Below are 25,792 nucleotides of genomic sequence, written 5' to 3'. Positions count from 1 at the left end.
TTGCAGTACCTATATTCAGAGTTTATGTTGGACAAGGCTTTCCAAATCCAAACTACCCAGTTCTCCGATTCGCCATGGAACGAGTTGGGTTTTCATGCCTGCTGTGTTTGAGACTTCTGAGAGATTAAGACCTAAATCCTTGAGTCAAGTAGAAACCAAGGACTAGACTTGGACAGTCCTGAAAGTACCGGGCTCGCTCAGCCCTGAGGGCACACAGATAGTGTGAGGGACTTTATGCTGGCTACAAATAGAAATTAGGGGTGCTTATGGTCCTTTTACGATGCCCGCAGTTTGGACACTAGCTGACCTTTGCCCAACATGCCATGTTTGCCTGGTCACAGAAGATCGACTAAAGCTAGAGGGCAGGGCTCTCTTGGAAACTTCAGGATTTCACCCGATCCTAGGTTCTGCAGGCTGGCATATATTGTCAGACTGCAAGCCTCACCCCATACAATCAATGTGCATCTGCCATTGTAGTTAACTTGACCCTGCCGCACCATGCTGTGGGGACTTGTTAATAAGTGCTGAAGCCCTGTAGCAAGAGGTTTAGGATACTTTAATTTGTACTTTTGGATTTAGGATTAATTAACCCATCTTTACCCTAATTAGTTAATGGATTATTTTCCCTACAAGGGTTATTGTTCGTCCACCTTTCCAGTATTATTTCTCAGAGAATGTTCTGTATGTAACTATTAGATTATGAATGTATCGTTATTTTAATGACTAGTTTGGGCACTGCATTCCTAACTCTGTAACCATTTCTCTGGCTATGCCACCCCCATCCCCAAAGAAGTCCAGTCATTATGCCGCCAGCCGTGGCCCACTATTGACCGGCGTCTGTGGAGTGATGCCGGAACACTGGGTTGTGTTTCCCATTAGCCGAAATATGTCTGTAAAACTACTGATAACCACAGGCTTTTCGCCGATCTTTGTGTGATTCAGTGTTATTTACCATATTTTTCCCCACTGCTCTGAAATATTGATGGTCGCTGTAACTGTAAATCAGGAGTGGGGCGGAATACTGGGCAGGTTCATGCCAGTCTTATACTCTGCTCCTGTGTGGTCTCCCCTGGGAGTCTGGGCCACGTCCTGCCCACGTGCCTCAATCGATTGTTTTGTAAGGGTGGGCCATGCTTTGCTCTCATCCTTTTGTTTTGCAGTTTGATTTGTCGGGCATCTGGAGTACATTTTACCAGGTAGCCGTAGCCCCTTAATATACCTCCGTAAAAAGTTGTTTTAAAGAGATTTTCATTTTTAATTTGTGTTTTTGTATCATTAGAGAAGTAATTTAGATTGGGTTGATATTGAAAATCTAGGCTGAATTTTTATGGATGACATTTTTAAAAATGGTAGATGTGTTGCAGTAATGATGTAATATTTCAGGAACCATGAGACCTATATATTTCATTTTGGTGTCAAAACCTAGGTTTTTGTGGTCATGTAGTCTTATAAAGACAGAAAATAACTTCTCCGAGCAACCCTTCTGCCATTTTCCAAAATGGCGGCTCTATAGTGATGAGTTTTAGCCATCATATTGGTAATTTATTTTAATATTGGTTTTGTTTCAGATTTGCCGTTGATTCAAATATGTAAATATTAGCAAAGCAGGTGATAGCAGAGGATCTTTACCTCCTGACGGAATGTTGCTTACTAAAAAAATCTGTGAACTTCAACAAAAAAAAAATGGTCATATTCCAAATTAATCATAAGAAAAGCTTACATCAACTGCGGCTGGACAGAAGAGAGTTCGAGATGCTGCAGAAATAAGGCAAGATGAACTTCACAAAAGATCTAAACTGATGGGTGATGAGGATCAAATATTTGATCATTGTAACAACAAATGCTACAAGTGTCATACAATGGAAAAGGGCTGGATAAAAATTGCTTAAAAAATAGCAGAAACCAGTGAATCACAGCAAGAATCGGAGTCTTCTGAGAAAGCGACGACAACCAAATCCAATGCCCACCCACTTAGAAGATTGATGGCAATGGCTACCCCTCGTCCGCCTCCAATAGCTGATTAGAAAGCAGAAGATCTTCAAAGTAGATGAGTCTCAAAGAGCAAACATGTTTTTATCTTCTGCTAGTTTCTTCCAAGATCAAGTTTTCAGCCGAGCAGCTGATCTAAACAGCTAGATGAATGTATTTGCAACAGATCTGTATGCCCACACAAACTGCATGAGTGCATGCATTTGAAAATATGACTGCACAACGAGCACCCTGCAGCAACGTAACTGCCAGCCTTCAGTTAAGTTTGCTCTCTTTAAAAAAGAAAATAAAGTTTTAAAGCCACTCCTGAGTGCTGGCTACCTGTTCACGCTCAGTGAGGTCATAGAAATAATGATGAACATTGATGAAACTGTATCGATCCATAATAATGAAATTAAGATTTTTTTTTCTGGTGAGAATGTACAATGACAGAATTAGTTTTTGTCAGTCTAACAAAAAGAATGAGCCACTTACGGCTTTCTCAGCTGATTTGACTCCTGAAGTTCTTGCTGCCAAAATAAGATCACAGGATGCAGTAAAATCAGCGAGAACCATTTTAAGAACCATCCTGAAAGATTTTGATTTTGGACATAATGACACATTTTGTGATGCCCCAGAGCTACACAAATCATGGGAGTCAAGAAGAATGCCTGAGATTGTCTTAACGTTTTTTTACAATATTGATGATGGCTTTGAAGATATAAGCGAAGAAGTCGAAGACAATCCCATGAACCGACAGGCTTATGCTGTGCAAATGTACTGTCTTTTCCCAATCATGGTTTATGAATTGTATCATGGCAAAATGAAAACTCTGCTATAGATGATGACTGCCCACGCAATCTATGACAAATGCAGAAGTAGAGAGCTAATAACTTCAATTAATAGGATTGCTGTATCAACAAGCTATAATGACATAATACGGAGCAGGAACTTGTTAGCAGCTCCTGCTGTAAAATCTTGTAAATCCGACAGCACACCACTTCCAAAGCACTTTACGTGGAAAGGATTTACAATTGCTGCTCTTGCTAATTTTGATTTTGAAGACAGCTGTACTTTGTCTGGAACATCCAACTTACATGATACTGCCATGGTGCTTTTTCAAGACTACCAATGAAGTCGCTGCTGGAAAGCAAGCTGTGCCAGCTGTAGCCATAAATAATCAAAGCTGCAAACTTCTAAGCCAACTGCCTTGCCAATGTGTGCAAAATCACTACAAGCCACCAACACTTCTAAGTCTACCAGAAAGGGTTTCTGTGCAGACAAAAGGATGAAAAAAGCCAGTTCCTCTGTGGCCTGGATTTCATGCTCTCATTTCCCAGAATACTGTCCCACTGAAGAAGGTTGGGTATTTACCAGTAATACCATCTCCAGTCACAAACTACGCAACAGGTATACACAACTATAAAAAAAAATCCTAAATGTGCGTGCTCAGCTTGAAGACCAGCCTATCCATCAAATTATCTGCAATTGGAGGTTGTTTTTGGTATTGTAGCTGACATTGTTTTTAGCAATACTGTATTATTTGATGATCTTTATCCGTGGGCATTTTCTACATCACAAAAGTTGTGTTGCGGTGTGCAGGAAGTTATCTCAGTGGATGTGGCATAGACTATGTACTTATTGAGGCTGAAATCTTTGTAAGCAAAACTGTCCAGTCAGCATTGATTGGAACTCATTATGTTTGTTCGTTGCAAGGTATGCTCATCATATCTGAGGCTAAAGAAACATAGTTTTGGAATGCTTTCTGGAACAAGAATGACAAATTAGGTTTTGCATATCTTATCACACTACATTCAGTTCAAAATAAAAAAAACTGAAAACCAAGGTCATACAGTTTGTCAAAGAATGTGAATAAAAATCAGGTACATGCATATGGGGAGCTGCATGTGAAGACTGTGCAGTCACTGATTTCTGTGTTTTCGCGAATTCGATTGTATAAACTATCTGAGATATGGGTCCTGGTATTTGGAAAGAGTGAAGAAGCTAGTGGTGGAAAAACCATACCTCTGCAGAAAATTAATCTAAAGACATTTTGTGGTGAAAGACAGAGAGGGAAGTTTCAATTCTGTGGCTCCAGATATGAAACTGGAACAGACACGATCCATAGGTCACAGAGAAGCTCAGAGGGAATTGTTGGTCAGACATGTAAAAGTGAATATGTTGCTCAATGGCAGCTAGTTTACCGTGAAGTCCTTTCTATTTGCAATGTTTTTAGAGAGATGACAAATTAAAAATTGAATTAATTGACCATTGTGAAACTGTTCCTCACCATGAACATGTGGGAAAGAGAGGGGAACGTTTTAATAAACATGTTGACAGCCATGGTCTTTTTACGCAGCAGCAAGGAAACCCCTTTGAAATGACTAAGTCTGTGCGACTCCACACAGTTGTGACCCACCAATATGTAGATAACAATTTAAAGACACATCTACTAGATGTCCTGGAACATGGATCGAAACTATATGTGGCACTGAAGTTGGAGAGATTTGTATTAAAAGAGAAAAAGCTGTTTAACATAATCACTAAAGCTAAACTTCCATTCTTTAATTGCCATAGAAAGAGTTTTGTCCAACCAGCCCCTAAAAAACAGGTGACAAAAAAAAAACTTTCACTAGCTCATAAATGGATGTAGGAAATGGAAGGGGTGAATTTATCAAGAACATTCTGTCACATGATCTTCTTCCAACAAACGCATTATTCTATTGAGATGTTGCAACCAAACCAGTGAGGCACAAACTCGTACAAGAGCTGAAAAAAAACTTTAACCTGAAGAATTTCAATTCGAAAAGGTGTCCTCATTGAAAACTGCTGTTGCTGTGGACTATATGTCACAATTGTGAATGGTCAAGACTTAATCTATGTAAAACTTCAGAGAGGTCGTTCAGATTGTTCTATGGATATCAAAGTCATTGTGCACCTTAAAGGAACTGCACATTTTCTTTGACAGTTATCTTGAACTATCTATCAAAGAATGTGGGAGAATCAGACAAATGTCTACAAGTGGAACAATTGACCTTGCCCGCATCAAAAATTCGACACCTATTCCTGTGCAACGTAATAAATTCTGGTCATCAACATCTAACATGATGAACTTGGAGATGTTAACTCGCCAAAACATTGCTGATGCTTCAGTGAACACTGAATTTCCAATTATTGCAAGTGGAATGATTGTCAGTTGGTGCCTGTAGAGATATATTCAAAAGGTATGGGCCATATTGTTCAAGAACTTAACAAATTGAAGGAAGATGAACTTCGTGTTTTGCCACATGTTGAGTGGGCTGTTTGAAATTGTTCCAGTCTAGTCATTGTACTGTCAAATGGCACAGATGGTATTATTATGGTACTTAGATCTGTTGCAATGTTCATAAGTCAAGGATTGTCAGAATTATGGTACGTTATGGAATAGGCGAGAAAAGACACTTCATATTCTGTACAAGAAACTTGACCCAGACATGCCCAGTGTTCTTATATAGGCACATATTTTATTGGTGAATACACTATGAGCAAAATTAGAACAAAGCTTGGCGCTTTAACTGCTGAACCTGTGAAGCTTCTAAAAGGATTTGCTGAGACAGAAGAAGAATATAACTTTAAAGACGTAGCTATGTAGAAAAATAGCTTGTGCGGAAAATGAGTTCTGTCACACATTTGACGATCTTCTGTACAGTGAGTTCAAGAGATCAGTCCTGCTAAGTGACGTTTCCATCGATGTGATATTCTGTTCATGAACACATTAAAAGAGCATTCTACTTCATCAGAAGATGTGTAAATGTTTTGGATCATGCATATGTAGAGAACGATCCCTGTGAATTTGGTTGGGAAGACATTGATGGGGTGCTAAAACCGACGAAATTTCTAAAGCCTCTACCCACAGAACTTACATGTACCTGCAAAACATGTGCTACAAAGAGATGTCCCAGTCAATATGCCTTTATCGAATGTTCAACATTCTGCAAATGTACCACGAGCAATTGCTGAAACCAATAAAGCAAACTATGAAAATGTGTCAAAATAGGAGTGACAAAATTTTTTGTGCATATTCAGATCATAAACATGATTTGATGTATACATAAAAAGATTAAAAACCATTATTATTTGTTTCATTTCTATATATGTCTCTTCTTCCTATATTATAGCTGCCATTTTATTTGAAAAAAGGGTTGCTCAGAGGAGTTATTTTCTTTCTCTGTTAGTCTACTTGACTCCCAAAACCTATGTTTCGACACCTAAATGAAGAATATAGGTCTCATGGTTCCTAAAATATTACATCATCACTGCAATACATCCGCCATTTAAAAAAAATGTCGTCCAGAAAAATTTGGCCCGAATCAGCAATGTCTTTTACTTCTCTAATGATCCAAAAACACAAATCAAAAATGAAAATCTCTGAACAACAATTTTTTACAGAGGTATATCCGGGGGCTGGGATTAAGGTTGCTGGGGGCCTTCTGGCAGCAGAAAAGTATCAATCCTATATATTATATTGTGTTGCTGTGATCATGAGGTTACTGCTTCCTTTGAGTGCAGCCTAAAGCTCTCGATATTTCTCTACACATGCATAAAGCTGTTACTTCACTCGTCCTACCCCTGGGCTGTGCCGCTGTCCTTGCTGAAGCTATGGTCTAGCTTTATCCAGCAGTGAACAGACTGTTCACCGGATTCTAGTTCCAAAAATACCAAATATAGCCTTATCTGATGTGAAAACAATGTTAGATGGGATTCAATCTAAAAATGTTGCTTCTCTACATTCCTAAAACCAACCCGTGGGAAATTGACTTGAATAAAAACTTCTGATTGTTACAGCTCCTCTTTTGACGTTGTTCCTACTTTCCATCCTCTGCATGCCTCCTCTCCCTGAGCACTGCCTTATCCGTCACGTGCATGCTTGCCTTCATCTCTGCAAATTCCCACACCTCATTTCAGAGATCACAACCTCTTATTTCTTAAGAGTCATAACCCCTGCAACCTAACAATACCTGATCTCCTCTAGGCCATCTATTAATCGCATTAACTATCTGCATAAACTCAAACGCAAATTCCACCTGCCCCCTACTGGTGGTCACACCTAACTCCTATTAATTGACTCAGCAGTGAAGCACCTGGAGTAATAACTGAATGAAAATGGGACCTCCCCATTCCCAGTGCTTGAAATGGAAAAATAGAAGTGCAGGTACCCTGTACCCAAGGACCTGTTTGTTTCTGAGAAGTACTGGTACTCTCCACTTGAAAGTATTATGTCTCATGAGAAGTGCAGATACTCTCTCTTAAAATAAAAAAGTGCCGGTACTCGGTACCGGGCAGCACCAGCCCAATTAAAGCACTGCTCATCATTCCTTTAGCTTGGAAAGCCTGGGAAGGAAGGAATGTGGCGTCACTTCCCCAGCCTTGGCCTCTTCCTTTAAACTGATACCCACACAGGGTAAACATATCGTAAGTAGACTTCCGGAGGAGGTTCCTAAACAGATCTGTGATGTACCTCACCGTTTCCTAAAATACACACTACCTGTCATAAAGCCCTCGCGTCTTTTATTTCTGTGCGTTTCCGTGACCGGAGGGGCTTGGAGAGAAGGTGGGTGTCTGGGAAGGAGGGGAGCGGATGAAGCGCTGAATGTGAAACCCAATGGCTGCCGCGCTTTTCCCGGCAAGAATTGAGAAACATACGGTGGGAGTAAACTGTATGCGATTTTGCTTTGGGCAAGCTGGATTGTGCGATATTTTTAACCGTGCGAAAGCTTACGAAATAAGGCATGGAGGGAGGAGAGACCCGGCTGTGAATGCTGTATTCATGCGCAGATCTACAGCCGTGCCGAGGGATAACTCTGGGACAGCGGAGGTGAGAGGTACGGGCCTCTCAGAATTGTGTTGTGTTCTAGTGGGAAAATGGCACTTGTGTGGACTGAGCTATGGACAAACGGGAGGAGTGTCTGTTGCTGGCTGGTAAGACCTGACCAAAGACTTGTCTGGGGACTGACTCTTGACCTAGCAAGTTAAGCACTGCCTGCTGACGTCTGTGAGTGACCTCCAACTCCTGTCCGGGCCAACTCCACCTTTCATCCTTCCGAGGTCGATAGGCTGAGTATCATAAAAGTAGGTCACACTAACCATTCTTTTTCTTATTATTTACGTTTCTTAGAAATGGTAAAACACTGATATTTAGCGCTATGTGAGCAACATATTATTTTTGGGATTGCAGAATCTTCATTCGGCATCTGATCCTGTCGCGATACCATTATCCCCAGGGCTTTGGCCATTGCTCTGGGGTGCTTGTCAGTAATTGTTGCCATTTTGTCCCCAATGTCCTTATGTCTTGTGGCGCTCAGCTGAGCTGTCACTGAAGTCTCAGGCACCCTTAGCTTCATAGATAGAGGCATAGGGTATCCACCACCCCTCCTCCTCTAACAGACACCAAAAAGGAACCAATGACCTTGTAAGCACTCTATTATCCTTTGCTAGGCCATACTAAACAAATACCCATCTATATACTTACATTCAGGGAAACCCTATATGGGTCACCAGAGGTTGCAATGGCTGCCCCTGTTGTTCTCGCGAGAAAGTGCCTACCTGTGACCAGCTCATGCATGGATTGAAATGTATGCATTCATTTTACCTATATTGTAGGTTTGTTGCATCCACTTAATGACTTTAAAGCGGAAGCAGCAGGAGACCAGAAACACCAGGTGACACCCAGGGCTCTCACAGCAACCCATTAAGATGCCGAACACCAGATGACATCCAAGGGTTCCGCAGCCTAACATCAACCAGCAGGAGACCTACCTTGGGTGACCCCAGGGCTCTCACAGCCAGTAAGCTAGATCGATTACATATCCTTCTATTTCAGAAAGAGAAATTGCTCCACATTGCCCATTGGTGTAAGGAAGGTGAATTCATTCAGCTCTATTCAATTTCAGCCTCTTCCAAAGGTAGCACGAAGGGAGTTCAGGTCTTGACAGGTTGATGCGGTTGGAAGTCCGTTGTATGTGAGGAGTTTGCACTAACTATTTGCCAATCGTTCCCCCTGGCTGATCACCTCGCATGCCAGCATCCACATTTTTAGGTCTCCGCTGTAGACGGCGTTGGCGCTGTCTGGAACCAAGATATGCTTTACCTGCTTTCAGGGCTTTCAGCCTGCTCTTAGGCTTCCCATTTGCTGGCACCACCGTCGCTCCATTTTTCGTTCTCCACATTTGTCAAGGGCATGCATACGTCACTCCTCTTCTGGTGTTCAGCCCTCCCCGAGAGCACTGCCGAGCTACTGCTAAACATACGCAGCGGCCATGTTCACCCATTGTTTCAGGACTACTTTTTTCTTTTCTTTAAGATCCCTACTCGCACCATTCTCAGTAATAACAGTCGGTGATGTTTTCCCTTTCCAACGTATTGTAAGCTGTGCCCCGACTGGCACATATAGGTTGTAAACTGCCGGCGCACCCATGGATAAAGGGATTGCTCACTCCACCAAAACAGAGTAGAGAAGCTTGCACAGCTTATTGACTCTCTGGCACGGGGGTGAAACTACTACAGAAGATGGGGCGTCATCTTGCCCCAAACCAATTGCACTGCTTTGTGTGGCCTTAGCCGCATGTTATACTCCAATTGTAACAATGTAATCCTGATAATCCTTATAATTCTCCTATATAGTTTCTCTTGCTTGCTGGTCCACACGTGGAATTAAATGCCATTTTCTAAATTTCTAATGTTTCAAATGTGCCCATCCGGACCTCTTTAGGAAACACGACTGACGCACGATTCATCGCAGGCAGTGTTTATTCAAAAAAATCCAATGCATTTCGGGCATTACACATGCCCTTCGTCAGGGATCACTATAAATAACAAATAAAATACTAATCAATTTATGGTCGTCATAATTTTCACAAATACATTCATTAGATTTCACTACCGTATGCTTTACAACCCAGTCAATGACCCCCACCATGAACCCCAGCATCACCTATGCAAGTTGTTTCCTTCCTTTTGTATCACAAAAACCCAATTTTTATAACGTTCCCTAACCTTTACCCCTTCCATTCTTTCATAGATATAAATCACTCTGCTTTACAAACCACCTGCTCATATCTGTTGTTACTTTCCCTCCCCTTTCTATCAGTTTCCATTCTTATCTCGCTTGTGTAAAACGTTACCGTCACTACTTTGAATTCACCCTGGTATTAACCTTCCCTCTTCCATCCAGCGTCATATTATTACATTTCAAGTTAGTATATATGTATACATTTACGATTTTATCATAGCTGAAAACCACCCGTTTCATTTTTATCCTTCTCCCGTAGTGACCGGTAAACATTTTCTCATACCTGCCGTTCACGCTAAAAAACCTCCATCCTTGTCTGCTTTCCCGGAAGTGATGATTCCTACCATTACTCCTCCCCTATTTCACCAGAATTCAAACTTAGTACTACCTCCCGATAGGCCCGTTTGTCACGTTTGATTCCCATGGAGCTATTAACCCATCTACCTGACTCCAACACCCATAATGCAGTGTTCTAGGTGAAACAAAAAATACGAGGGTGTGCATATATGACTACCGTTTCAACATTAGCTCTTGATAGTAAAAATATATTGTCTTTTTATAAATAGTGAATAATAAAGAGTTTCTTTTCACTTTAAAAATTCAACACCAACTGTATTGATGAACCAAGGTGTTTCGCCTCCGTGTGGATTTATATACCATTGTCCATTTCTCCTATCTTATTCTTTTTCGACCAGCGGGTGCTATCTCCAAGTTGGGCATATTAAATATAATCAACATTAGGGGGGATGGGATGCACTCCATTATTCCAATGTCTCAAATTCATCCGTCTTGTTCAATGGTTGCGTGCGCATTGGTTAAGTGCCATGCCCAAAAGGCACCAACTTAGTGACAACTACAGAAGATGGGGCGTCATCTTGCCCAAACCAATTGCACTGCTTTGTGTGGCCTTAGTAGTACTACCTCCCGATAGGCCCGTTTGTCACGTTTGATTCCCATAGAGCTATTAACCCATCTACCTGACTCCAACACCCATAATGCAGTGTTCTAGGTGAAACAAAAAATACGAGGGTGTGCATATATGACTACTGTTTCAACATTAGCTCTTGTCGTCAGTCGTGTTTCCTAAAGAGGTCCGGATGGGCACATTTGAAACATTAGAAATTTAGAAAATGGCATTTAATTCCACCCACGTGTGGACCAGCAAGCAAGAGAAACTATATAGGAGAATTATAAGGATTATTAGGATTACATTGTTACAATTGGAGTATAACATGCGGCTAAGGCCACACAAAGCAGTGCAATTGGTTTGGGGCAAGATGACGCCCCATCTTCTGTAGTTGTCACTAAGTTGGTGCCTTTTGGGCATGGCACTTAACCAATGCGCACGCAACCATTGAACAAGACGGATGAATTTGAGACATTGGAATAATGGAGTGCATCCCATCCCCCCTAACGGGGGTGAGACTGGCAGAGCTTGGCATCCTTGAAAGACAAGGATCGATTTTGCAGCTGCATTGCTGCTACAAATGGCACCAGTGACAACAAAACGTGTAAACGCAGGTTGACACCTTCAGGGAAAGTGTTTCGCTGTCTCAGGCACCATTTACTGCATTTTCATGCATCTTCGACCGATGGAGACACACACTAGCGCGCAATGGGCAAAATTTAAGACGCACGTCTGCTGTGACAATTTTTGAAAGGTAGCTATCTAGAAGTATCTGAGATAGTTTAAGGATGTACTTTGGATTTCTTTTAATAGCACGTTGCAGTCACATTCACTCAATTGGCATAAACGGTATTCATAACGTTTGCGCTGCGACCAAAAGGCTCCCGCTCGCACACACAGCAACTCTGTTGTATCCATTAAGCTCTTTTGACACAGAACCCTTCTTACAAAACAAACTCCAGCCCACGCCCAGCAGTACATAAACTCCTCTTGCGACAGTTCTCTTGGCCTCCTTGCTAGCAGTCCACTACCCGCTGCTGCCTTAAGTTTGTGCCTCCTCTGTTTGGTTTCTTTTCACTTTCTGCTCGTTTTTCTGCCCTCTATTTTTGCCTCTCTCTGCTCGTTCTGCCCAATACTTTGCCTTTTATGGCTCATTTCTGACCTTTATATTGTCTCTTTCTGCTCTTTTCTGACCTTTATTTTTCCTTTTAATATACTCATTTCTGCCTATTGTCTTTCCTTTTTCTGCCCATTATTTTTCCTCTTTCTTCTAGTTTCTGAACTTTATTTTTCCTCCGTCTGACCTGGCTCTTCAACTGAGATGTCGCATCCACTGCACCCAGATACCCCTATTGGTGACAGTGCTGCGCTATACAAATGCTGATTGGTTGATTCATTGATTGATTGAAAAACTGTGTTGGAAGTGTTAGGTTTTCTGCCCGTATTTAAGAGTAAATTAGTTTTAGAACTGACAGCATTATGTGTACATATATTAACTGCCCAGAGGTATTCCTTTCAATAAATCCTTAAAATAAATAAATGTACATGTGAAATACTACATTTTCCTGCCATCAATATTTCAAGAACAATTAAGCTAAATACTTAATCCAAGTACTTACATATTTCAGGTGAATGCATCCCTTTTCTTGTACGCACCATTGCATTCAATTACTTTATCGGCAGTACAATTTGGTGCATACAGTGCGTCAATGTATTAGGCAAGGCAATTGCTCTCACAAACATGAACACATAACACACAACCTCAGGCACCCCCTCAAAAAGAATAACACAATCATTTGAACACAAGCACACACAAAACATTCACAACCTCACAAACAAACATATGGCTAAAATTATTCACATTCACCAAACCAAAAGCTCGTAGCTCGGCCATTGCTCATGCCTATTGGCTTTGCCAGTGCTTGTTACACTAGTTCTGAGTCTTTGCCACTGTTTGCATCACCTTTTTCTTACTGGAGAAGCTTGTTCTGCTGTTGCCAGTGCTGTACCTCGTGTGTGCATGTGCAAAGGTTTCACTTTTGATGGATTTGTGCCGCTGATTCGCCTTGTGGCTGCATTGTACATTTTCTGTATGTACAAGGGAAGCTTGCAGTGTTGCTGACTGTTCTGTACCTCTTCTTTATATGATAGTGACGCTTGCAGTGTTGATGCCCACATGGTATCTGCTATGTGTGGAATGGTTGTACTGCTGCTACTGTGGATATTGTTGTGTGTGTCTGAAGGAAGCTTATGATTTGGATGCCGGTGATGTATGTGTGGTGTTCATGTAGATTACATTGCTGCTGCATGTATTGTACGTGTTGTGTGGATCTGAAAGAAGCTTGCACTGCTGCTGCCTGCGTTATACCTGCTTTGTGTGTCTGAGAAAAGCTTGCACTGCTGATGCCTGTGTGCTATATTGTGTGTTCGAGTAAGTTTCACTGCTGCAGCCTCCATGCTTTTATTTTGTGTTGGAGTAGGTTGCACAGCTGTGGCCTGTGTTATACCTGCTTTGTGTGTCTGAAGGAAGCTTATGCTACTGATGCTTGTGGGATATATTGTGTGGTCGAGTAGATTGCACTGCTGCGGCCTGTTTGGTATATTGTGTATTCGAGTAGGTTGCACTGCTGTGGCCTGCAGTATACTTGCTTTGTGTGTCTGATGGAAGCTTGTACTGCTGATGCGTATGTGGTATATTGTGTGTTCAACGAGGTTGCCCTGCTGCAGCCTGCGTTATACCTGCGTTATGTGTCTGAAGGAAGCTTGCAGGGCTGATGCCTGTGTGGTATATTGCGTGTTCAAGTAGATTGCGCTGCTGCTGCCTGTGTGCTATACTGTGTGTTCGAGTAGATTGCACTGCTGTGGCCTGCAGTATACCTGCTTTGTGTGACTGATGGAAGCTTGTACTGCTGATGCGTATGTGGTATATTGTGTGTTCAACGAGGTTGCACTGTTGTGGCCTGTGTTATACCTGCTCTGTGTGGCTGAAGGAAGCTTGCAGGGCTGATGCCTCTGTGGTATATTGCGTGTTCAAGTAGATTGAGCTGCTGCTGCCTGTGTGCTATACTGTGTTTTCAAGTAGGTTGCACTGTTGTGGCCTGCGTTATACCTGCTCTGTGTGTCTGAAGGACGCTTGCAGGGCTGATGCTTGTGTGGTATATTGTGTGTTCGAGTAGGTTGCACTGCTGCGCCCTGTGTTATACCTGCTTTGTGTCTGAAGGAAGCTTGCACTGCTGATGCCTGTGAGGTATGTTGTGTGTTTGACTAGGTGTCACTACTGCGGCCTGCTTTATACTTGCTTTGTGTGTCTGAAGGTAGCTTGCACTGTTGATGCCTATGTCACATATTATGTGTTCGAGTTGGTTGCACTATACTATACCTGGTTTGTGTGTCTGAAAGAAGCTTGGTCATAATAGAGGTGCATTGGTAGAGACGGTGGTTCTAGCAGTTGGCAGCAGGGAGTGTCCCGGTCAGAACAGCGCATGGATGCAGTTTCAGAGCACTGTAGCCCGGGAACTGCTAGGCGCTTGGATGGTCAAGATGACGGTGCCTGGCAGAGCCGTACAGTCGCAGTCAGTGTTTCAGTCAGGCGCTGCAGGTCCGAGAACTCATAGCAGGTGATGGGGTGACCAGCACCCAGGTGCACTAGGTAAACTATGGGGTCTAAGGGGGAACACTGCGTCCTAGTCCCACAGGCTCCCCCACCCCTCTCCCTTAAAACCCGGGCTCAGCGCTGGAAACACTTCATTAAAGCGGCCCTTATCTCTGCGGGCAGCATGGCCGGGATTAGAGCCCCGCAGAGCCTGCTGCCCGGATTACACCTTCTCTGATGACGGGCGGGAGTCATCTGTACCAGGAAGCAGGGCGGGGGCAACACTGTCACCGGAAGCTAGCGAGACGGGCCGGATTACAGTCATTTGCTCCGGCGAGCGGTAGTTTTGCACTGACATTTTCACACTGTATGTAACTGGTGAAAAACGCATATTTTACTCTGGTCGATCAGTGCAAATGAAGGCGCAAAATGACACTTTTTTCCCAACTGCGGTCCATTTGTTTCCGAGCGTGACATCATCAGGCTCAGTCAGTGTGTCGTCAGGTGGGACCGGACACAGCCAGTGTGGATATCTCCTGAGGCCTAAGCAAGATCACATTGGAAATGCATAAATGTACAATCAGTGTGAATTTAATATATATAGCTTCTTTGACACGAGTTGTGTGGCTCCAGGTCGGGAACTAGCAGTCGGCGTGGCATAAACTGTGAGGGCACCAGCATGTGTGATTTCTCTTGGCAATAGTCACCCTCAATCAATGTTGGCATCGCATTCAGCAGCTAATAACCACTTTGGGGTCACCTGGGAGGGGGCACACCCAACCAGTGTGCCATCGCTGAGGACGGACGGGGCTCGCGCGGTGTGACATCACGGGAAAGGGCCGCTCTGGTACCACAGATGATCATGGTCACACATTTCTGTTACTGCAACCAGTCCAGAATATGTGGCAACACCGCACACATGGCACAACCAACGTTGCATCACTTACAGCAGGACAAAGCCAGTGTGAAACCACAACTCGGGCCACCTGCCAAAGCCGCGCACCAAAACCGGTTACCGAGGATCGCTGGGCCCGACCGTCTGTACCACATCCATGAACTGTGAATTGGGCCCAACTTGAAATAAATGTACCCCACTCGGATCTTGTGGAAGTTTGAGCCGTCAGAGCCATAGTGCGCAGCCTGCTCTGGACACAGAGAAGCCTCAAGCTGCGGCGGCGGAGGCCCCTGAGGCTGAGGAGATCTTGTAACCTGAAGACGCGCAGGTCAGGGCCCAGGGGCCGCCAACACTTGAAGGGCCTGGCCTGGGAGACATTTTGAAAGGAAGAGCGCTCCGCACGCCGTCCACCGCACACCGCAGGGCTGAATTTGGATTACAACGTTGCAGTGCGGAAACTCTACAGTTGTATGTTTCAGTGCTTGATCTTCAAGAGCTGTAAAGGGAATCCAACCCCTTTAACAACCTCCCTTCCCATCTGCTTCTCTCCCACTATCTCATTTTCTTCTTCCCAATTGCCCCACTACCTTTCCAATCACCGCCCTCTCTCCTTCCACCTCTTTCTCTCCTACCCTCCACTCACCAGTGGCATAACTCAAACAATGATGCCCCCTCTGTAGAATGTGGCAAGGGTCCACCAAGTCTCCCATATTTCACAGATAATTGTTGGATTTCGATTGAAGGGATGGGGGGCTTGAAGGGGTTCCCCCCCCCTCCCCAGGGGACTAACCCCCTGCACTGTAGGGGCTGCACGGGCATGCGTTACACCCTTGCCTCTCACGCCTTCCTCCCTGTGCGGATACACTCGCCTCATCCAACCAGTATCCGTGCCCTTATCCTTCTCTCTCCCTGCCTCCCATCCATCCTGTTTTTTTTTTTTCCTTTTGCCGTCTGCTGTCTCAATGCCCTCTCACTCCTATCGATTAGGGCATTTAAATAAATTGTGGGTTTTTATATTGGTGATGAGGTTCCTAGATCAATGACATTCTTAAATTCATGGCAACGCACATCGATTAGAGTTTTATATTGCTGGTGGGAATTTTATATTGGTGAAGAGTTCTTACAACAATTGTGAGGTTCTCATTTCAATAATGAGGTTTTTATATTATTGTGGAGATTTTTATTTTTTCGGTGGTGAGGTACATAGATCATCAGTAAGGTTCTTATTATAAGAACAATAAGGCTCTTTCTTATATTGGCAAGGTTTTAAGATCTATAGTCCTGTCCTTACATTGATGGTTAGATTTTTATATCGACGACAAGGTTATGATATCTATGGTCCTGTCCTTATATTGGTGCTAAGATTCTTATAGTGATGATGAGGTTCTTATATCGAGGGAGAGCTATTATTTCAATAGTGAGACTAATATATGTATGGTGAGGTATTTATGTTTGCGGTGCAATTGTTATGTTGTTGGTAAGGTACGCAGAGGCAGCTGGCAGGGAATGGGGCGGGGCAGAGGGAGGGAACAAAATATATATATTTTTTAAAACCACTTACCTCCTTGCGACCGCCTCCGTCTCTCCTCCGTCCGTTGCTGACGAGTTCCGGAAGTACACAGGCTCCCCTGAGCCAATCGCAACACTGCAATGCAGTGTTGTGATTGGTCTGAGCTCCGTGGTTCGACGCTCAGATAGGGACAGGGAGCCAGTGTATGTTCTTCATCAGGCTGTGCATCACATCCTGATGGGGAACATGCAAAGTGCGCATGACTGTTTGGCCGGCCCAAGAAGGCCCGGCCAAGCAATCGTGTGCACTTAGTGTGCCCAAACCACTTCTCCTCCAGGTGCCGCCAGGCCCACCCCACCCCACCCTAACGCACCCTCACAGAAACGAAAAATACATTGATAATAATGTTGTTATCATTTTATGTTTCCCTTTTCTACTGCTCTGAGAGCAGTGGGACGAAGCCCTAGCGGAGGAGCCACCCCTGAGTACATATGCCAGAAGTGAGGTTCTTATATTAGCAATGAGGATCCTATTATATTGGTGGTGAGGTTTGTATTATATTGGCAATAAGGATTTTTATTAATGGTGAGATACATATATCAGTGGTGAGGTTTGTTTTTTTTGGCACTGAGGTTCCTATTACGCTGGTGTTGAAGCTGCCTTTGGTGGTAAGGTTTTGCACTATAATGCTGGCTCAAACAATTTTTTGATCAAGACTCTTGAAACTAAAGCTATTCTTTTCTCCACAGAACAGATACAGCCCAGGCAGCGGTGGTGCAAGCTTTCCCCACAGCACCCATCCAATGTGCCTGAACCCTACACTGGAGGGACCACATCTGAAGGTGAGAGGGGCACCCCTCCCCCATTTTTTACACTGTTCATATTTACCAAGATATGGGGAAGTATTATGTCTTATTTCTTGCTTGTCATTCAAGAGAACATTGTTGTCTACATGCCACTTTCATTGCCTCAAAGTCACCCTTGCATGTTGTTGAGGTGACTTTATTCCAATCTTGGATTTAAAGCTATTTAGTTCTTTGCAACCCTAAACTTGTGGCTTCACCAATAACACACCTAAAACCACTGCTCACCTGGTTAAGACGTCAGGCAGGATGGCACCGCTTTTTATCCACCATCACTCCTTTCAATTCAATGCTCAGATTTTCTTCATCTTGGTCAGCCTAGGACCTCGTGAAAGATGTTCTATCATGGGTGGCACACAGAAACCAACATAAAATTTGATGTAGTCCCTTTGTGACCAAAAATCTTTGTCCTGTATGGTGACTAGAATCTGGAATTATTTCCTCAATTATTTTGTGATATTCTGTTTGCTTGCTTGTGGTAAAGTGCTCCATTGTTTCTGTGGCTAAGTAAGTATCTGCAATCAATCAATAAATAACTAAGAGTGTACAAGCTTAAAAAGAAGACCGCAGCTGACATTGACTTTGAAGGCAAGGGAGCCAGGTGGCAGCTATACATATACATGTCCCCACGAAAATGTTTGGAAGTCTAGATACATTTTAGGACCCTAAGGTCGAGATTTCATGGAAGGGGTAGCCATAGATGGCAAAAATTGGTCCGTTATGCCCAGCCATGGGAAAGAGGAGGTTGGCTATCACCTGCATTGTCACCTTGTTGATCTAGTTATTGAATTTTCTTTGGAGATAATGTTCTCAATGGTGAAGATAGAGTTCTGCTTTCCGTTATCCATGTTGTCTTGAGTGAACAAATCGGTGAGGAAGGGGCTTGCAGCTTCACTCAAGAGTTGTCCTCACAGGAGAAGAACGATGAAGGTTGGTCTCCATTCACAGCTTCCATGTTGTCTTCATTGAAAAACCCTACTCCAGTATGTTCATTGTACTGGTGGTGTGGTTTGGGTCAAGCAACACATGGATAATGAGGCTGGGTTAGGAAAAAGGGTTTAGTTACAAAACATATTTGTACATAACAAGACACATACATATATGGGATGGGCACAGACTACCTGTTCCTAGAACAACAAAGGTTACAAACAAGTGGGCTTGATGACCCACAACTGTAAAAGGTAACAAAAATTACAAATAAAACATACATTTCAAGGCATTAACCCTACCAACAAAGAGGGATAAAATGACTTACATTTTCAAAAACAGCTATGGGATTTTCACAGAAGCAGTACCAGGTGATACAGCATGTTAACATGCATAATGCCATGTGGCTGGAATCTGCTTTTAGAAAGAAAAGATTTGAAATGTTTGCAGGAAAATTGTGAGACCCAATAACTAAGTGAGGCTACAGAAAGTGTTTCTCAAAAGAATACGTACTCTGTTACTGAAAAGGATCTATCCAGTGCGTAATTTGTGCCAATGGCTGTACGTGGTCGGCACCAGCACCAAAACTTACTTCTCACCAGACTTTGACCCAGAGCAAGACCATGAAAAGCAGAAAAGGGCTAAGCAAGAGAAAGATAGGAAACCAGTGACAAAGAGTGAGAACAGAGATGAAATAGAACCCACAAGAGAGAGGTGAAGAGACCGGAAGTGCAGGTGGGAGACCGAGGTTTGAGGTGGAATCGAGACTCGTCAGTCTTAGTATTTGGGAACCTAGAAATTTGGTTACACCTGTGACAGCTCGTAAGAAAAGCACTGGACCCGTGGCAAATTAATATTTGGTCTAAATAGGACTGCAGATAGCAGCGAGAGAAAGGAAACACAAACAGCGACCTAGTTGCGTGGAAACCGAGCCTTGTGATGTTTCGGTGAAAGCCAACTGGGAACGCACAAAGGAAGCAATTAATGGCAAAGGACCCAGCTGGCCAAGAACACTGGGAGTTGGACTTGGCTAGTATCAACCACTTCCTAAACATAGGCAGGATAGCAGCGGAAGTAAGCCATATGGCTCACATGCAAGCGACTGCGATAAGGCAACTGCAGCAGTCTAAAGGTTAAATAACAAGATGGTTTAGGGAAAACATTCAGGAGATGTGATCTAGTGTGTAAACTGGTGATCTAATTCGATATCTAATACTTAATCAAAGTCAAGTTGTGTAATTCCAGGTAAATTACTCCATGCGTTTGTGTATGAAATTGTAGGTATGTGTTTTTTATATTTATATATATATATAGATAGATAGATAGAACAAGTCAAAAACCGATTCCTGATTTCTGTAATCTGGTGTCTGGTGGGCCACATTCACAGTAATGTACTGTGCAAAGCGCCTCATGTTCAAGATGCTACTTCTAATGTAAAGCTTACATTGTTAATCTGCGAATTTTGCACATGATGTTATGTTGTCAACAAGTGATCCTGTTGCTGATGTTTTCTTTAATTTTAATGTAAGAATTCTGTTTGTGAAGGCTTGTCTACACCCTGGAGCTATGTCCGTCCTCTGTCAGCTAGCTAAAGTAAATTCATTATAAAAGACCAAGTAGACCTCGCATATGAAACGACTTCTTTGTGTGGCAAAATAAGAATCTCCACAGGTTGCCGTACACTACCTTACAAGGACCCCAACATTCGATCCAGGCTGGGAGCTATTTAAAAATAATTTTAATGAAGATACATGTCAGAAAAGTAAATAGGACACAAGAAGACCTGCACACCAGTATAGCCCACTTAACCAGCGAGAATGCAATGCTGTGGGCAGATTACTCAGTGAGGTCTCATCACCCAGAATCTGGTATTGCACTCACGCGAGTACGAGCAGACCGTGTCATGAGGACAAAGAATAATATTCGATTACACAAAGGTCCACATGGTCTGCACTGAGGAATCATAGTTCTTCTTTCAAAACTTTGTGGAACACAAGAGCAGTTTGCAATGGATGTAATACTCTTCTAGAAACCATACTGCAGGGAACACATTCGATGTAAGGGGTGCACTTAAGCGTTAGAGCAGTTGCAGTCTGCAAAAACTGTACAAGCGCCAGTTTGAACCTTGGTATTTAAATAATCATAGATGAAAGACACAATTAATTGTCATCAGAGCAGATTTGATGTTGTAAATGCCTCTCAAAACTTGGGACCTCAAAATCTACATACTTTTAGCTCACAAACGTTGTGCTTTTTTATGATCCTGAGTCCCAACAAAGCTCATGGTTTACTTGGCCAAACCCGAGGAGGCTTTCAGAATCCACAGTTCTTTACCCATCCTATTGGGAGCTTAATTTTGATTGGCACATCTCCGTCCTTCATTTTTCTGCTAATTGATTCGCCCTACGTGTAAGAAGTGTGCTGAAAGTGGTTCTTGCGTTCTCTGTGCCATAGACGCCCAAGCTTCACCTCGCCGCTAACCCCTTGAAATACTGTAGAGCATCCAGGTTGATTGAGTTCCCTTTCAGAGTGCTTGTGGTTTAGCAACTCGAGCTGAACTGTAAAGCTTGAGTAAGGAACAAGCGGGAAGTGGATATAGTTAGTCATTGTCTGTAATGGCACAGATGAGATTAAATATGATGGAATTGAATTGTGAGGGAGTTATCACCTGCGGTTACGATTAATTTAAAATAAAAAAGGTGATGGATGGAAATTGCTTAGAGCAAAGCGTTGGCAGAGTCTGCCCTGTTCCCAAAGCTGCCTCCAACTAGCAGTCAGAGCTCTGTACTCGGTGTAGTGAAATGTGGAATTAATATCTGTGTTTTGTCAGAATACCAGTGCATTTCAGTTCCTATCTCTGAACTATGCCCCCCTGCAAAATTTCCTATACATTTAAAAGGGAGTGTTCCACCGCCCCGTGGAATCCCAGATGGCGAAGCTGGGAGGATCCCAAGGCCATCCGCTGGCACCCAATCAGGAAGCAGTTCCTTAGCTGAAAAGCCCCTAACCATGCACATGAACAATAGGTTCTTGAGCCCCAAGACAAGGTTAGATGTGAAGACAACAGATCGATGCATCATCGCTGGTTGAGTTCTGTCTTCTTTCATTGACTGAGGATGACTATTAACCGTGCCCTTGAAAAGTGTCAGTCGTATGTGCAGAAAGGGTAACTGAGGTTATAGTAATCAGAAACCTTAAGTTCATAGCATGAACATGGCCACTCTCTTCCATGTTTCTTAGAAAGGGAAGAAGAGATATTTGATGGGAGTTGTTCAGAAGATCACCACTCCTATCTATTGACTAATGGAGTGGTCACGCAAGAGCCTTTTTCAGGAGCTCTACAACAACGCATGCAGCAAAAGAGTCCTGAAGCGATGTCCAACTTATTGAGACACATCATGAGTGTCCTTAATATGCCTGTGGGGTAGATGGCCATTAATAAGTCATGTTTTATTTTTCACAACAGCTGCTAGAAGCGTAGTAGTGAAATTTCAAGGAAACAAATTGACATAAAGTGACACAAAACAGTAGATTTTGAATTCAAAAAAGTGAACAGATTGACAAGAAGGAGGTCATTGCGGGCTGAATTTAGTATTTGTTTAAGTGATTGCATTTTCAGATGACCCTCCTACGAGCAGTCCTGAAGATGGCAGCATGCTGATGAAGCAGACAGACCATCATTTTGCGCACCTCAGAAAGACTGTCCGTTTGTGACAAAAACGCCTTTAGATGGTTACAATGTCATACCAATTTGACCAATTTGGAAGAATCTTCACAAGCGACTCAAATGTCAATTCTGAATCTGGTTTTGTTACCGGATTAGTAAACTATAGTGCTTCGGCATCAAGGTGGGGCCGGGTAGGATGGATCCAAACCAGGTTTTCAGCATAAGCACCAACTATGTACATTATTTTAATTTATATTAATTGTATGCAGATTTATTTTATGTGGCTAGCCTGAAAATATGCAATGGATCAGGCCTTCCTAGACCTGCATTGGAAACTCCTTCAACAGGATAGGCGATGGGAGCTCAGCTTCAGAACTGGGTTGGCCTCTATAATGGGCTCCTCAAAATGCCTCCCAACCCCAAACTTCTCTTTCAAGGACGTCAGCAATAGTCTTAAATCATGGCTACTTCTAAGATGGCGTAGTCGCCATTGCAGGACACACTAAGTGGCATTATCGTGGCAAGCAGAAGCTTCCACTGTCAAAGGGACCCAATGTCTCCCAGTATTTAATGACTGACAATCGTATATCTTCGAAATCAGACGCTGTGCAGAGTAGAATGCTATTATGAGGCACTTGGGCCCAGTAGTTTACGGCACTAGATACCAAAGTGATGCGATCTGGACTCCTATGCATATTTCGCATTATGCTCTTTTGCTGTTTAATTACAACGAAGGGCCTGTTCTCACAGTTTGGAGGCATGTGCGGAGATATGACGGGGAAGGGTTGTTTCTCGCACAGGTGAATGCTTCAAAGGGTTATCCCAAGAGTTACCTCCCTTCCAGGATCTGCATGGTGAGGAGATAATGTGAAGCAAGAGGCCTCCGTATTGTTTAGCCTTCAAGATGAGCTCTTTATGTTGGGCACTGGCGATGAGGATGGTACTGGGCCCACTGTCCGCTTCCACCCAGAGGAAACTCAACGCCCATTTTGGGTTTCTGAATAATACTGATATTAATTGCTTTCTTAATTTGTCCACAAACCACGAAGAACACCCCCTACCCACACCAAGCATCTGAGAGGACTTGCGTCATGAGTTGACTCGTGCTTAAGAAATTAGAGACAAGACATAAGATGGAAGCCTACCTTACCCGAGACTCGAGGGGTGATGAAGGGCTGTTCCCATATCATCCATCCTCTTTAATATCTGTATGCACCTATGGTCTCTATTTTGGGAATGCTCTGTCATTCCTACTTTGGTTATAAGATACCCAAATACCTCTGATGGAACATGGTTTGACAGTCTAACAGAATGATTTAGGAAGAGGCATGGGTGCCAATCAGAAAGTAGATGGGGGATACCCAATAGCAACTAAGTGCCGGAATACTGGAATCACCACCTTCAGCCCAAACAAAATGAAAGTCTGGGTAGTTGCGGCCCCACCACTAAGGTGCTGGGGAAAAAGGAAAAATAAAATGATAATGACACAACGTTATTATCATATTATTTTCATTAGTATGGGCTACGGGGCCAGGTTAGGACAGGGCTGCGGGTCACAGGGAGGAGGAAATATGTATGCACCATAATTGCGCATGACAGTTTGGCCGGCTGTCTTGGGCCATCCAAACAGTCATGCGCTCTTAGCATTTCTCCACCTGGCTGTGTTGCACAGCTGAGTGAACAGTCCCAGGCTCCCAGGAACTGTCTGAGCGGCCAAACAGGCTGCTCAGACCAGTCATGACGCGGCTGTCATGCTAGTGACACCTGTGTTGGGATTGGCTTAGGGGAGTCTGTCTGATGTCGGGAGCCAGGAAAAGAAAAGGATGGAGGAGAAGCTGCAACCGTAATCAGTTCAGTGATGCATTTTATTTTTTGATCCTCCTCCTCACCAACCAGTTCTGTATCAGCCGCCACTGAGTCTGGGGGCCTTTCCAAATATTTGTTCCATCATGATTTTCAGCCCTAATTTAAAAGTGTGGAAATCTGATTCAACCAATTGTTGCCCCTTAAGTTACAAGCCCAAGAGATAGTTTTGGGAAATGCAGAACCTAAGGCAGATTCAACCTCGTTTTCTTAAGGCTGGCCATGTGACCGCGATAGGGGCCTTAACCCACTCTAGACTCGACTGTGGCAATGGGAGTTACACCTCCATACCCCAACATCGGATTCAAAGGCTGCAGGGCGTCCAACTGTGCAGTAAGGATATGGAGGTGTCGCTGGAGTTCATATCTCGGGTCCCCGCTTGTTTGCTCCACTCGCTTCCGGGTTACTCTTTAAAGTAGCACGTGGAACCCATAAAAGCCCAATGTGAAACACTCCTGATTACCTGTACACAAATATATTTTCCCTACATGGTTGTGTCTAATTAACTGTCTGGAACTCCTAGTCTGCTCTGGTCCCCCACCACCACTCAGAATTAATGAAACATGGAACCAAGCTTCTGTGGCACGTCTCCTGCTTTTGGCTTCTTTGCCTCTTAAGGTGAAGCAGATTGCACTGTGCTCTTACTGAAGCTGAAAAGACGTATTTGTACTTGACTTGACTTTTACATGATATTTACCTGGCTTTAATGCATTTGATCTAAAGTTACCTGAAGTATAGCACCTAGAGACTGTAGGGTGACTTTTAGTGCGCTATACAGTTCTTTTCATTTCTTCATTCACTATCATTTTCCACTCTTCACAATCAATGGCTGTCATTTCCCTATCCTAGTTGCACTGTGCCAGTGGCTGGCTATTCCTTGTCTCTCGCTGGCTATACTGGTTGCCTTTTAGGAGGTTAATATTGCCGATCACTGTATATCATTTGCGTGACACTGGCTACTCTATCACTGGCTACTTCTTCTGTCTCTGGCTACAATCCAATAATCACTACTTGCCCTTTGGTTGAGTTTTTCATGCCAACCAGCAGCGACTAGCTTTTGTTTACGGACTCCGTCAGTGCACCTCAACTAGTTGGGACTAAATGTAACCCTGTACTGAGTGCCCTCCAGAGCCATTGGCTGGGGTCAAAATGTAACTTTTTGCCTATAGACCATCCCACCTCGGTGTGCAGGGTACATTTTGGGGGGCTGAGAAGCAGAGGCCAGGAGAAAAAGCAGCTGCAAACCCCTTCTCTTTGTCTTATTTCTCCCCTGGTACCTCTTGCCTCAAGGCTCAGCATTCCACCAAGATTTTACAATCTTCTGTTATTTTCCCCAGAGTCTGGGTTGGGAGACATTCCTGAAATATCAAATTTCGCTTGTTTGGATTCCTTGAAATGGGTTGACCGAGTTCTAGCTGTTTTCCGTAATACTGATGCACATCATCTGGCTGGCGGAGTGGCCTCAGTGTGCTGAATATTGCAGGAATCCCTTGGGGTATTTTCACGTCCTTTTCTCTAATGCGTGCCCTTTTTCACGAAGTGGTCGTGTCTTA

General features: G+C 43.4%; 1 protein-coding gene across 9 annotated transcripts in view; it reads left to right on the top strand.

The window, feature by feature from the left end:
• The window catches only part of ZNF385A (zinc finger protein 385A), an 850,943-nt gene that overhangs the window by 666,020 nt on the left and 159,131 nt on the right, over positions 1-25,792 (top strand). For 7 of the 9 annotated variants that reach the window (XM_085654753.1, XM_085654752.1, XM_085654755.1 and 4 more), the window contains one exon: positions 17,669-17,761. In XM_085654753.1, coding sequence (XP_085510879.1) covers positions 17,669-17,761 — 93 coding nt within the window. The remainder of the gene's footprint in view (positions 1-17,668; positions 17,762-25,792) is intronic. The other 2 variants (XM_085654757.1, XM_085654760.1) reach the window with 1 other exon arrangement.

Source organism: Triturus cristatus, chromosome 4_1, assembly GCF_964204655.1.
Source record: "Triturus cristatus chromosome 4_1, aTriCri1.1, whole genome shotgun sequence".
Classification (NCBI taxonomy): Eukaryota; Metazoa; Chordata; class Amphibia; order Caudata; family Salamandridae; genus Triturus; species Triturus cristatus.
The sequence above is the reverse complement of the archived record's forward strand: the minus strand, read 5'-3'. Positions and strand labels throughout refer to the sequence as shown.